The 15,196-nt window shown below is 37.8% G+C and overlaps 1 protein-coding gene across 1 annotated transcript; it reads right to left on the bottom strand.

Moving 5' to 3' along the window:
- Positions 1 to 336: 336 nt before the first annotated feature.
- Positions 337 to 7,551, bottom strand: ERMN (ermin). The gene is made up of 3 exons (XM_066232621.1): positions 6,961 to 7,551; positions 6,233 to 6,325; positions 337 to 3,410 (listed from the first exon to the last, which is right to left on the bottom strand). Exons 1-3 carry the CDS (start codon positions 7,199 to 7,201, stop codon positions 2,914 to 2,916), a joined length of 831 nt encoding a protein of 276 aa, XP_066088718.1. The 5' UTR covers positions 7,202 to 7,551; the 3' UTR covers positions 337 to 2,913.
- Positions 7,552 to 15,196: the final 7,645 nt, after the last annotated feature.

Raw genomic sequence — 15,196 nt, 5'->3', positions numbered from 1 at the left:
ACATTTATAAACTTGACAACTCTAAAGATTCATAAGTTTTTCAAGTTTTGGAGTTAAACTAAATCTAAAACAATGCTCATTTCCTGTAAAAATAATAGAAATTTTTTTAGGAACATGTCATGTTACTCATTAGAAATTCTTTTTGCAATTTCATATACAATCAATTTTGAGGCCTTCTTTAAAAGAAAATTTTAAAATAGAGTAAATAAATTAAAATAATGTATTCTCTTGATTTCTGAAGTAGTGTTTTTTGACCATTTTCATAGCTGCTGATATGTGAGGGTTCTTTCTCAGTTTTAAAGCATAGCTGAAGAAAATAAAATCTAGACACAAAAACAAGGGCACAAATTTTTATTGAGAGCAAGTCAGACACAGAAGTTCTTTAATTTGTAGCTACATAGATAGATTCTGCCATCTTCTGTGTCTTCAAAGTTATCATTACATTAGAGGTAAATTTTAAATTGACGGAGAAATAGAGCTTTTATTAATTCTTGTTTACCCAGCAACTAAGGGGAGAAAAAAATCATTGTGAAATATCAGCATTCTCACAATAAATCAGTTCTGCCTCCTACCAGGTACCAGGGTCCTTCTTCCAGCCCCAAACCTGGAAACATAAAAGTGGTAAACTTCCCCGTGTAGTTACCAATTTGTATTCTAATATGTCTCACATGAATTTCAAATATGATAAAATCCCTCAAGCAGTCAGAACCAGAACCTTGTCTTTCAAAAGTTACAAAGAACCAAAAGCCATCCTTCACCATTCTGTTACTTAATGGTCACTTAACTCCGTAGGCTTATATGAGAAGGCACAAAGGATAATGCCAAAGAACAGGTTCAATGATCTTTTGCAAGTGCAACTATGTCACCTCATATACAAGCATTAGTTTTTACTCATTGAATATACCCTGAAAAAAATCTTAGTTGACAAAATCTTTCATGGTTAGTTAATCATCTGGTAAAAAAGCACAAAACTACGAAGGCCGAGGTTACTATTATATATGTGTTGGAACCCCAGAGAAGCTAGTTGTTTGGCTGTATTGCATGGCCATGAACTACACATCACATCATCACATCCCCTGGAATAACTTAAAAATACAGGCTCTGTTGATGGTAAATGAAAAATACGGTCCTGTTCTGTGATAGATAACACAATACTGAGCTTTGAAGCTTAACTGTAGGGGCCATCAGTAAATAGAAAAGAAAATGTCCAGGTGGAAAGGTTCAGAGGCTCTAAATAAACAAGAAATTGTCCTAGTGCATCAATTTTCTACCTAAGTGTATTAACAAAGACTTGATTTTTCTAGCTTTATTCAGAAAACTTGCCTTGACAAGAATGAAAACTACAGGTTCTATAGATTAAGAGTGACAGAACTTTATATGGTCAGGTTGCAAAATACCTGTTTGAAAGAATGAAAAGAATACTACAATCAATTCAAATGGAGTCTTGTAAACACTAAATAATAGTATTTGATACTATGGAAGTATATTATATGACCAGAAAGAATTAAAGAAATTGCCATTAGAATGTGTGGGATTTGTTACACATAAATAAGCAATAATTTAAGAAGGGCTAAATCAGGCTTTTTTTTTTTTTTACAAAATGAAAAAGAAATAAACAAAGGATTGAATAGTACAATGAAGACTGTATTACATTCAGACAATAAAGAATTGTCTTTTCATCCGCAAGGTCAAAAATATCTTTATTGTTGGTGACAGAAAGTACAGAATAATATAAATGGAAGCATGAAATAAAAAATTATGAAACTATCTAGAAACCTATATAAATATAGACTCTCCCTTTTTATAAATATTCAATACATTATTTGACACATTGGTTCATTGAAACTCCATAAGCACAATTTTAAATGTCTTGATTTGGGTGTAAATCCAGTAAATTCTGTATTCCCGACCTATCAGAGCTTTCTCGCTAAAAATATATGTTCATAGTCTACTTTGAGAATATTCTAAAATAATTATTTCCATTTTCATAATAATTAGTACAGTTATGACTAGAGTAGTCTTGGGTTTCTAAGGAAAAAATTATTCTGAGATATTATCAATAAGGGAAAGTGTGATAATAAAGAGGGAGTATTTTCTTTAAAATGTGCTAATGCTTTTATTCTCATTTTTAATAACATTAATTTTGCTGAAAGAGATTTTATTTTCTGTCACAGAAATATAACTATCCACTACAGCTCTAGTCTATTGCCCACCGATCTTCTAACCCCTCCCTGTATCTGCCTCACAATGGATTGAATTCTTCCTGAGCACATAAAGGCAACATTTACTAAACAGAACTCTGACTGACAATTGCTTAGCCCCTCCAGTAGAACAATCCGGGACACTAACACTGAGGAAGCAGGCTCTATAGAATTTCACCCTGCAGATGCCAAGAAAACAACTCAAAATCTTTTTTGAAGATAATAGGAAACGCAAAATATTTTGAAAAGTTGATTTCCAGAGTATAAAATAGTGTTTAAAAGTTAAGAAAGGGGTAACAACAGACTTTCTATCAGCTTCAAGGTACAGGAAAAGAATCCCAAAAGAAATATAAGAATCATTTCCAAAAGATCTCTTTCTTTTACTGACACTTTCCCCAGCACTGCTCCTTTTAAAGCCAAATCATGCGATTCCCCAGGGCTTCTGCTGTTTAGGGCTTAGCATATAACGCTGTTAGTGAAGTTTTAAAATGCAAATATCCATGAGTAAATGTAAAGTCTTTTATTTTTATTTGAAGTTACCAGACTGAATTTTGTCTAAGGTTATTTCCACATTATTCTATAGTGAACCAGAAAGCAAGCTTCCACATCTTTAAAGGGGAAGAACTGAAGTAAGGTTTACAAAGAAGCCTCTCAGGAAAATAGAATTAGCTTTTGCTTTAGTGGGCCTGAGAACTTCTTAGATCCAGTTAGTTTATAAATGCATCATCGACTCAAATTCGTCAATTCTTTGCTTGGTATTCCCCTTCCTTATTTTCCGATAGGATATTGTGTTGTATCTTGAATAAGCATTTCTGGAAACATCGCTCTTCTTCCCAAAACCTGGCTGCTCTTCAGGCGTGACAGGCTGGGAACTGGGGCTGCTCAGTGGCGAGTCCTCACTTGGATCACCTTCCTCTCTTAAGTGAGAACCCTCTTCGGTTTTTTTCTTAAATTCTATCACTCGAACTTCATCTTCATCATCATCTTCATTGTTAATTTCTTCATCCCAAACCTCTTGCGCCTCGTCACACAACACATCAACTTGGCTAGGTTTTTGGAATCCCAGCCATTCAATTTCAGTTGCTTGGTAAGCTTTGTTCTTCCTACCTTCATCTTCCCTTTCTCCTAGAGGTTGCTCAGCAATCCTTTCCTTTTGTCTACTTGTTTCCTGGTTACCGCTGCTCAGAGGAACCTTCTCCCACTGATGCCCTGTAGTAAAATCAATTGATAGTTGAGATGTGCAGAGGTTCCAATATTTAGATGTTATTTTCCAAATTATTTTTCTGGACAATCAATCATTTTCCCACATATATCTTATGGCATATTATTGTATGGATTACGAAGATATTTTATACAATAAAATGGGCTACTCCATCAAATTAGTTTGAAAAACTCTGCATTAAACACAGTTAAGTAAGCCTCTTCAGAATTTATCCAAGTCTTTTAAATGCTAATGAATTTGTAAATCTCCAAGAAAGTTGGCAGCTCAACTTCATTTGACTATGGATTTCTTGTTGTTGTTATGAACTACTCTCTTGAGTGAGACTGGTATTCCCTGAGACACACTTCTGAAACTCTTGTCTAGCCTATCATGACTGGATGTGAATATATAAAATAAATATTTGGACCTATATTTTAACACACACACACATACATACACACACTGTCCTCAAAGAAAATTAGGAAAATATCTCACAGGGGGGAAATAACTTTCTTTTTATAGTAAAAACAATGATTGCCCACATCTGGTCATGCTCAGAGTAGCATATTTAGTATTTGGCCACCATACTTTTCAGAGTTGTCTTAAGGTACCAGGTGTAGAGGGACGAGCAGAGGACCACAAATACTCTGAAATCATGAGCTGAGGCTAACTGAAACACCAAACCCACCAAAACATACACACTTTAGTGTAATACTTGCCAGTAATTCCTAGAGAGCTAAGATTTAAAACTAATGTTGAGATCATATCAACATAGTACTAGACTATCCCATTGTTTTAGACATGTTCCTAATGACACTAATTCAAGTTGTTTGGTACTTTTAAAAGGCTTAATTCATTACAATCATCACTTTATAAACATATGATATCAGTATATTCTCAACAATATAGATTAAAAATGAAAAAGATTAGTTATAAAAGCGTAGAGGTAGTTCTCTGAGCTTTTACCCCTAGAAAACTCGGGTGGAAAGCTTCAGTCTGTAAAGGGCAAGATTCAGAAACATTATGTGCATTAAGTCCCTGGTCAGTCCTGAGTTCACTGCTACCTTTCAACACCTGAGGCTAAATGAGAAACGAAGGTTTCTCTTTGCCCTTCCCTTTCATGGTTTTCTATTTTCACTGAAAGATGTTCACAAGTTCATTTCCATCAAAGAATTTTCATTCTCTTTTTATTTTTTCCCAAACTATAGCAATCAATTTGTAAACTTACAAAAAAGGATAAAAATGAAGACTGATTATCTCTTCTAACTGGTTGTACACAGGTGTCCAATTAACATTAGAATGTTTGCTATCATCTTGAGCTTTCTTTTATTTTCTTCTTTTCTATAAGAACCAAAGAAACTAATCTTTTTGCTCATATTCATGACTCGGACATGGAGTAGTCATGCATAAAATTACTTCTTAAATTTAAATTATAGTTTTCCTCAACATTTTTTAGCATCTTTCTATTTTTTTAACCCAGGGGCATCCTCTTTGGAGACTTTATAGCTGCTTGCCATTCTGAAAATAAAAAACAACAGAATGTATACTTCTAGCTTACAAGAAAAACATATGTTCTACCAAACACAAAAAGATTCATTCGGACAAAAATTCAGCCTAAGACCCACTATTTTAAAAATCAAGACTGCTTTTATTCTCTATTTGGTGAAAAATGAAAGATCCCAGAAAACTGTTGCTTCATTGGACTTCCTGTTTAGAAATCTGAAAGGGGCTCCAGATGGAATATTGAGATTCCTACCTCTAAAAGCTACATTAGAAGCAGAAAGACTCAGGCAGGGAGGTTTAGCTCATTTCATAGAGGCTTAAGCATGATAAAGTATCTGTGATAATGTAAGGACTTAACAATGTCTGTTGCTCACTCCATTCATCCTTAAATGTCTATCCAGCAGACCACTGCCTGTGGTTAGCAGACAGGCTTAGAGGTGTTGGGCAGAGAGGACAAACCCAGGAAACCGCCAGTCAGATCTAGGTCTTCCTTGGCATTTACTATGTGATTTGATATTCTAATAATTCAACCATTAATCTCTTCAATATTTTTCTTGTTAAAGTCTTAATAAAATTACTTAGGTATAAAAAGCTGACTTCAATTTTGAGATAAGACATTGATGGCTGCAAAAGAGGACATAAATGATTAATTAGTAGATTTTTATTATTCACTGTATTTGGAAATTATTTAAATGTAGACATTTCCTTAGAAGTCTAAAAGATTGTGTGTCTCTTAGGTTCTTGAGTGTACTTGAAATATAATATCGTCACTTAAAAATCAATGTTTTTTTATCCTCCCATTTTCTGAAAAACACAATTAAAATTAACTTCATCACCTGGGAAATTTCTTTGACAAGAATTAGGTAACATTTTGTGCCTACATCAGAGGCCTGAAATTTTCCTCTAGATCAAATAAATTTATAGGATTATTTTAAACTGTATGTCAATTGTAAACTTTTAAGGATAAACCCACTTTGGACACATTTATGTTTCACAAGGTGCTGGACAAAGATTTGGAGATACTAAATCAAAAATAAAGGTTGATTTAATGAAAAAATTTAAGAGACAGATGCATTGTCAAGCCAAACTGTGACAATCAATTACAGCAATCCCAGCAGTCTCAGTGCTGAAGCTACTAGAATATTTTGTAAGTGGAACCCACAGATTGTCAGTACTCCCTTATCTGCCTAGAGCAGCTTTGAGCTCTGAAAGGCATTGCCTGGGTTGCTTTCTACACACCAGATGTATGTAACACCCCATGCCAGAACCATCATCCACATCTACTCAAACAAATTCTGTGTACAAGATGGAGGTAGATTCCTCTTACCTTCTCTGAATGTCACTTCATCAACACTTGTTTCTTGGAGAGAAAGATCTGTGATGGCTTTATGAACAATAAAGAGATTCTCTTCTGGTTTTTCTGTGGAAACACACACACACACAGGATTAATATTTTAATATTTAAGTAGTCTAAGGTTCAATACATTATTAATTTAGACTCTTTGATTTTTAATTGTGATCACTAAAGATAACTACTTCACTCTGCCACCTCATTTATTCATTGGTTCCTTTTATTTATAAACATACCAATAATCTTCCTTTAATATCTATGGTATGTAACCATGATTTATACACTTTAAGGTATATTTAGAAAAACAACTTGAAGTTCTGAGTTCCTTTGGCTCAAATGATAATGGGGCTATCCATAATAATAATAAATACCGGCAGCTAACATTTATCCAACACTGAGTAATGCTCCCAGCAATCTGGCAAATATCGACCCTATTTGTCTACCTTCTGCTGAGAAAACTAAGTCTTCAGGAAGGTAGGGAAGTTGTCCAGAGTCACAAAGCTTTCAAACAAGTAAGTCTGAATGTGACCTGAGCAGAGGTTTGGTCCTGATGCTCTGCAGCCCCACCAGGAAAAGGGGCCACATTTGGGCAGGGATGGGGGGGGGGATGTACAACACATTCCTGTCAGCAGAGTTTATCAAAAGAATCCTGAGTGAGTTTACCAATCAAATCAAGCAAATTGAAGAGAAAGAAAATGTTTTACCTTTTAGAATCTTCTCATCCATGGACCAGTTGAGCAGCTTCTTTCCTTGCAATTTTTCGCTTTTCTCCTCCTCTCCTTCTGTGGGTAGATCTTCAAGATTAGGCCCTACCCTGTAGCATGGTGGGGGGCCATCCACTTCGCTGAATTTCTCATTGGTTTTAGTGATTGGCAGTTTGCCGTTTTCAGGTGGTGTATCCCCGTTACACTCAACCTGACTGAATGTCACTGGGACATCTGTCATGATGTATGGCTGAGCCGGTTTAGAGAGAGCTTTGGGGAAACTGAGTACACAGAACCTTGATAAAATGCAGTCTCTTGCTTTCAAGCCCAACTCCTACTCTAAGAAAACAAATTATTTACTTTAGTGCACAATAACAAGCTTCTTTTTCTAAAGGTGTCCAGATAGAGTTTTAGAACAAAAGCAATAGGATTTGTCAGATTTGCCACCAGCCCATGAGCCAGAATGGAGCCAATCGCCACCTTCTTTGCTGCTCAGCAGTTCCACTTGCAGAATTAATGACCGCCTTTTGATTTACATAAACAAACAATCTGAGGCAATCAGGCTTTTGTGTTGGCATGTAGAGGGGGACTTTCAGCTTGTCAGTCCCCTTCTGGGAACAGAGATTTTTGTCCCTCTTTATAATGGCCCTTTGTCATTTTCCATGTAATAGGAGCCACAATTGTTCCACAGCTTTAATCCAGAGAGAATGGCCACCTTGAGGCATATTAGTTCTGCCTTAACCAGCTTAACATTGCCAAACAGATTTTGTTAAGTAAAACCTCAGCTATTTTGTGGCGGACAATGGCTTCGTTTCTTATTCAAGAATAAAAACAGCTTATTAAAAACCTGTAAACAGGACAACTTTATTATAATTGGTTTTGGCAGCAGATTCCATGGTATGCTTTCAGGAGCCCAGAGAAGAACCTAAGGAAAAAATAAATCTGCCAGCTTGCTAATACCAAAAATGTTACATTCGAGAGTAATGCATTTGTTCTATAGCTTCTTCTTCTTTTCATTTTAATTTTTCCATTGATTTGAGAGAGGGAGAGTGGAAGAGGAAGAGAAGGAGAGAGAAGCATCAACTTGTTGTTCCACTTAGTTGTGCACTCATTGGTTGCTTCTTGTATGTGCCTTGACCATAGGATCAAACCCATAACCTTAGTGCACTGGGAGGATGTTTTATTCTCTGAGCCATCTGGCCAGGGCTGGTCTGTACCTTCTGATCCTCTAGTTTATTTATATTTATTGAAGCCCAACCTATCTTTTAAAACTGTAATATAATTTCTTCTGTGAAATTTTGCCTCCCCCAACCAGAAATATTCTCCACAGGATATTGCATGATGCTGGAAAAAGTATATAGCACCAACATAATCTGCCCTGAGGGGAAAAGGTGCTTATGTAAAACATCTGCTACTACCACATTGTTCTTTTTAAAGAAATTATGCTTTATTTACTTATTTATTTTTAGATTTTATATAGTGCAAAATAACCCCAGAGTCTTGGCCCACACTGCCACTCAGGCCATCTTTGAATGCCTTCTCTTCCTCAAGGTCAAAGCCCAGTCCTAACCACTAACCAGGTCTTCTAAATGCTCAGCTCTGAAGCTGAAATATCATTTTTTTCTTTTAATTTTTACTTACTGATTTTAGAAAGAGAGGATGGATGGGATAGAGAAAAAGGGAGAGAGAGAGAGAGCAACATCAGTTTGTTGTTCCATTTATTTATGTACTCATTGTTTGATTTCTGTGCATGCCCTGACCTGGAATTGAACCTGCAACTTTGGCATATCAGGATGATGCTCTAACCAACTGAGCTACTGAGCTACCTGGCCAGGACTGAGATATCATTCCTTTAATGATAGTTTCCCTGATCCACAGGATTAAGACAGGACTCCTGTTATACTTTCTTTGTCCTTTAGTTAGAGTACTCTTCACAGTTGTGATTAAATTAGAAAATTGCACGATTATCTGTAATGTCTCTTTCCTGTGTAGGAACCATTTTAATTTCCTTTTATGTGTCTCTACCATGTAGCATCTGTCTTGAACTAGGCAAGTACTCAATAAAATAATATATCATTAAATAAATGAATACATTTTATTTCTGAGAGAATACATTTCAGATCTTTTCTAAAGAGGGGAAGAGAGGTTGGATAGCAATTTTAAAATGATCGCCATCTAGGGCTGAGCTCATTAAGTTCTATGTCAGGAATGACAAATGCATGGCAGAGGTCTCATCCTTCTCTCAAGTGCTTGGAAGACATCTCTAGTAGATCCGAGATCTCTCTCCCTTGTCATCACTAGCTCTTCTCTACTCAATGCCTAATGAAATATAATTTTCATTCTACTCTTCTGAGTTCTTGTCTGAGGCTTTGTAATAAAAGACAGATTAAAGAAAAAAGTAACAGAAGTTTATTAGTATGTGTACCTCAGGTATACATAGGAGATACCCAGAGAAACTGAGTAACTCCCTGAGGTGGCCCAGACTACTACCTGCATAAATACCACTTTTTACTAAAGACAGAACAAAGAAAGTTGTGTGTGTGTGTGTGTGTGTGTGTGTGTGTAGGGGGTGGGGATTGAGAGATTACCAAAAAAAGCACAGTAAACAAGGGCAAGGTTTATTGTGCAGTTTTTTAAGCCTTCTTCTCCATTGATAAGATTCTCTTGTGATTTAGATTCATCCTTCCTTTCCTGGTACAGAGAAGGAGACACACTTATAGAGATTTCCTTTATAAATGTCAATTTTCTCCTGAAAAAAAGAGAATGTTCCTACATTCTCTGCTTTGTTTTCAAAGCTTCTCTTGTTTCTACTGTTTATCAAAAACGATTGGCTCAAAGAAATCCTTATGTTAAGGAGACATCTTCTGGAGCAGCATAGTCTGTTACCCTGAATTTGTTTGCTCTTGCTTGACAAACACTTATATGGTACTTATATGCCAGAAACTGTTCAAATGGCTTCACAAATAGTAACACATTTGATCTTCATAAAAGCCCTGAAAAGTAGGAACTATTTTTGTCCCTTTTTAGTACACTAGAAAAGTGAAGCACAGAGAGGTTAAGGAACTTGTTAAAGGGCACACAGCTACTAAGCCTACAGATGAGATTTTGCAGCATAGATCAAGCCAAGTACCATCCTTTGCCTGGGGGCTGATGTTTCCATTGACCATAAGTCCCACTGAGTTCCTGCTTGATGAATTAACCACCTTGGCAGCAAGGTGTACAAGAAGTAGTTGTAGGCAGAAAAAGGCAGCAAAATTTCTGAGCTAGTATGAAGCCCTTCCCAAGACAGACACCCTAGCTGCTGAGGACAGTGTAGGGAGGGTCAGGGATCTCTTCTCACAAGGAGGAACAAGATTAATCACTCTGCTCAAAGACCAGAATCTGGAGCTTGAGGGCCAGGTCAGTCCATCCCACTAACTTGGAGTGAAAACAGCCCAGGACCAAAGGTAGGAAGAAAATATTGCATGGAATTATTGGGTTGGGGAATAAGTTCGCAGCGTTTTTACTGACTTTTATTTAAACAAAAAACAATAATTATATCAATAAGTTAATCAATTATATATTCGCCGTTGCTGTTTACAACCTCTTCCCACCTCTCGACCAATTTGTTGATGCCATTCCGCCAAAAATCGCCTGGTCTGGTGTCAAAGAAGTTGTTGAGCCAGTTTTTACTTTGAGCCATAACACCCTTCATATGGTTTGACAGGGAGCGTAAAAGATGGTAATCGGTCGGTGAAAGTCCGGAGAATACGGCGGATGCTGAAGGACCTCCCATTCGAGCTCTTGGAGTGCGGCTTTGACGACTTGTGCAACATGGGGCCTGGCATTGTCGTGAAGGAGTATGGTTTGACCATGTCGATCAGGTCTTTTCAGTCGAATAGCCTCATTCATGCGGTGTAGCTGGGCAATGTAGAGCTCCTTGCTGACCGTGGCATTCTTTTCGAGCATTTCCCAGTTCTTCATTGAATTCAGAAGGCCTTCCGCTGCGGCACGTGTTATCGATGTCAAAGTCTCCATTTTTGAACTTTGCAAACCATTTCCGTGCTGTAGACTCGCCTATGACACCTTCTCCATACACGTCGCAAATGTCCCGGGCTGCTTCGGCAGCTTTTTGACCTCAATGAAAAGCAAAGAAGAGCAGGTGTCGAAAATGTTGATTTTTGCCTCCTGGGTATTCCATTTCTAAGCCTCAAAACTAATAAAAAATTAAATAACTCAAAAATACAATTAACATAGTTTTGTAGAGCAGAAAGAGTTTTATCGAATGAATACTTACCCTTTGCCAAACAGCAAATAAATCGTTGTAAAATAAAAGAAAATATAAAAACACTACGAACTTATTCCCCAACCCAAATAGATAGAAAAATGCAGAAACCAACTCCAGAGCAAGGAGCACATGGGGACATACTAGACTGTGAGATCCTTAAGAGCAAGAAGTGATACTAGTTCTTCCAAATGCCTAGCAATTAAAATACAAAGAAAGAAATGCTCACATTAGCCTTCAAAACTTGTCTCCAATCACTCTCACTTCCCCTGAGAGTGCCACACCCTTCAATTCAAGAACACAGCTGACTGCAGAGTTTAGTGTCTTTCTCCCAGCCCTAGATTACTAAGACCCTACCTAGCAACCTGAAATTTATACCTCTGGTTTAGTTTTTATGGGAGTTCAATGTTTTTAAAATTGTCCTTTTTATGCCAATATGCTTTGACATATTTTCCTGACATAAGAATTATTTCAGATTTTGAAAGATGGAAAAATGATTCCAAGTTCCATCGAGATCAGCTAACAGTCTGCTCTCCTCTATAAAAAGCAGTGTCTTATGCTATCCTACCGACTAATAGAGGTTAGCTCATTGGTTTACAATGTGTATTCTTTTCCTACAAGTACTCAGCAACACGAGATGCGTTTAGTACCAAGATGAGGCTGCCCAACTAAAAAATAAAACATAGGGCGCCCTGGCCAGTTGGCTCAGTGGTAGAGTGTCGGCCTGGCATGCAGGAGTCCTGGGTTTGATTCCCGGCCAGGGCACACAGGAGAAGTGCCCATCTGCTTCTCCACCTCTCCCTCTCTCCTTCCCCTCCCGTAGCCAAGGCTCCATTGGAGCAAAGTTGGCCCGAGTGCTGAGGATGGCTCTGTGGCCTCTGCTTCAGGCACTAGAATGGCTCTGGTTGCAACAGAGCAATGCTCCAGATGGGCAGAGCATCGCCCCCTGGTGGGCATGCCAGGTGGATCCCGGTCGGGCACATGCGGAAGTCTGACTGCCTCCCCATTTTCAAATTCAGAAAAATACAAATAAATAAATAAATAAATAAAACATAGGGTATTTTATCCATAAAGAGTTAAGTTGCCACTCATTGTTTATAAGAAAAATTTTAAAAAGCCTACCATATTTTCCCATGTATAAGATGCACCCTCTTTTGAAAAATTTGAGGTCTAAGAACTGGGTGTGTCTTATACAGTGGTTGAAGATTGTTTTACTTGCATTTTCCGCTTTTTCGCACTTGTTTTTGCGCTCATTGTTGAAGATGTGATAGGGGCCTTGTGTTGTGAATGGGACCCCAACATTGTGTATAGAGAGTTGGACATAAAGAGGAACTTTAATCTTGCTTTTAGTAGCTGCTTAGAGTAGAAAATCCCCAATAGTCTGTACAGGAAGTTAAGCATTGACCGGAGCTTGCTGTGGCAGTAGCTTAGAGTGAAAATTTTTACAAGCCAACTAGTTAGATATCTTGACTTAAATCTTGCCTACAGAAGCAGGATGTAGTTTTATGCTTTTAGCCTTGCAGCAACTATAGGAAGAACTGTAATCAGCTTTAGAACAAAGAATGCTTTCTACCGAAATGTAAAGAATGTTATGCACACCTGTTGTAATAACTATGACTTTGTGGTTTATCCCCTTAAATACTGCTCTCTCCCTAGGCTCGGGGCTGTTAGCTGTTTCTCAGCTAGCAGTTGCGGGCCGGCTAATAAAGGCTCTTTAAATTTCTAATCAATTTGGGCCCCAATCAATAGTTACTCACGTTCAGTCTATAACAGAAGACAGTGATTTGTCATCAGACACAGATGAGGACAAGCTAATGGATGGGAGTTCCGACAGTGATGAGAAGTTGTATAAATTTTATGATGAATAAAACGAGTTCAATTACTTTATGTAATACATTTTTTTTTCAAATTTCAAACCCCAAAATTAAGGTGCGTCTTATACGTGGGGAAATGCAGTAATTCTTGTGAAGTATGTTAGAATTTGCACTAATGATCCTTAATTCAAATCCTATTGCATAATCTCCACTGCATGAAATGTGAGTTTTTTTAGATGATTTCCTGGATTAGTTGTCCTTTTCCCTAGATTATTATACTTAATAGTAAAGGATATCATATAAATGTAACAATTATCACATTTGTAACAAAATATGATGATGACAGGATCTTCACCTGAGAATGTAAAGTACCAAAATAAAATAATGTAAATATGCACATTCCATTTGTCAAATGCCAAATGATTAATGTTAAGGTTATATTGGGTGCAGAAACAAGATTTGAGGAAAAGCCATGAGCTCCTGACCTTCAATAATATGTGAAAAGCCAAGCCACAAATTAATGTTATAGTTCATACACCTAGCCAATGAGCACTGAATAAAAACAAGAAATAAATTTAAAAGATCAGTTTTTTTTCTCCTGGCAGCTTGGAGCCAATGTTTATACAAACAGAGGTTTGCATAGCTGCAACGAGTGTTGTAGCCATCAGAGTTGACACAGAAATTTGGAAGCACTAAGAGATCTCTTTAAGTCTGTTGTTGAGTCTGGTGTTGGGGCTAGAAGTCTACAGGGGAGGAAGTAGGAGGGAAAATGGATGAATAGGGCAAGAGCCCGCTGGTGACACAAGAGCAAGCTGGAACACAAAGGCAAACTGAACACAGTGTCAGTTCTCATTGCCTCTGACCTTAGTGGTCTGAGAGTCCTCCAGGAGAAGCTGGTTCCCTCGTCTGGCCCAGGACTCGAGGAGCTGCAGGAAGATGCAGGGGAGATGGAGCCCTCGCAGCCAGTGCTGCCCACGCACAGGTGAACCAGCACATCAGTAACAGTGTACAGGCAGCAGCCACTACACTTCTGTCCTCCGCACTTTGCCCAAGAAGGTCTCTTTTAACCCACCTTTCTTTTTCAGGAAACATCAAGGAAAGGAAATTTTGGACAATGTAGTTTAGACTACTCAGGTTGACACTTAACAGCATCACCTATTTGGACTTTCAGCACCTCTCTGAACCATAGAGGTACCATATACAAACTTTCAGCTTAAAACCCCACCAATATAACCCATAGACCGGGGTCCCCAAACTACGGCCGGCGGGCCGCATGCGGCCCCCTGAGGCCATTTATCCGGCCTCCACCACACTTCTGGAAGGGGCACCTCTTTCATTGGTGGTCAGCGAGAGGAGCTTAGTTCCCATTGAAATACTGGTCAGTTTGTTGATTTAAATTTACTTGTTCTTTATTTTAAATATTGTATTTGTTCTCATTTTGTTTTTTTACTTTAAAATAAGATATGTGCAGTGTGCATAGGGATTCGTTCATAGTTTTTTTTATAGTCCGGCCCTCCAACGGTCTGAGGGACAGTGAACTGGCCCCCTGTGTAAAAAGTTTGGGGACCACTGCCATAGACTTCTGCAGGGAACAGGGTAATGCCTCAATGAAGTGTGTGGCCTTGAATGTCCCTGAGGAGACAGGATAACCTGAAATGGTTCACTTAAGGGATTAACATTCTAAATTGAAAGGCAGAAATATAAAATGTCACAACACAATAAAATCAATCAGTATCTAACTGTTTTAGTTTAGAAAACAGTAACTGCCTGTTACCTGGTATAAATTAAATTACATTGATTACCTTGTGCCATCTTAGTGCCTTGTTTATTTAAGCCTAGTGCAAAGCAACAACTGTCATTTTGACAGTACATGATCTCAAAGTAAAGGACAGTTTCTCCCAGGAAGCCAACAGTGAATGAAGTCTACGGAGAGCACATAAGTTTTAAGAATTTATGTAATAGAATTTACATAAGAAATTGAAAATTTGGCTGCATCTTATAAGAAGGATGCTCTCTAAACTTACAGGTGAATCACATTTGTGTGTACATGTGTGTGTGAGGGGGATAGTCAATTATTTGTCTAGAAACAAAACCTTTCTCATACTGCAGGAAAAGTGTACCTGTTTGTGGTCCTAGACCTGGGACCTGGCCTCCCAGT

This window comes from Saccopteryx bilineata, chromosome 5, assembly GCF_036850765.1.
Source record: "Saccopteryx bilineata isolate mSacBil1 chromosome 5, mSacBil1_pri_phased_curated, whole genome shotgun sequence".
NCBI classification, from domain to species: domain Eukaryota; kingdom Metazoa; phylum Chordata; class Mammalia; order Chiroptera; family Emballonuridae; genus Saccopteryx; species Saccopteryx bilineata.
The sequence above is the reverse complement of the archived record's forward strand: the minus strand, read 5'-3'. Positions and strand labels throughout refer to the sequence as shown.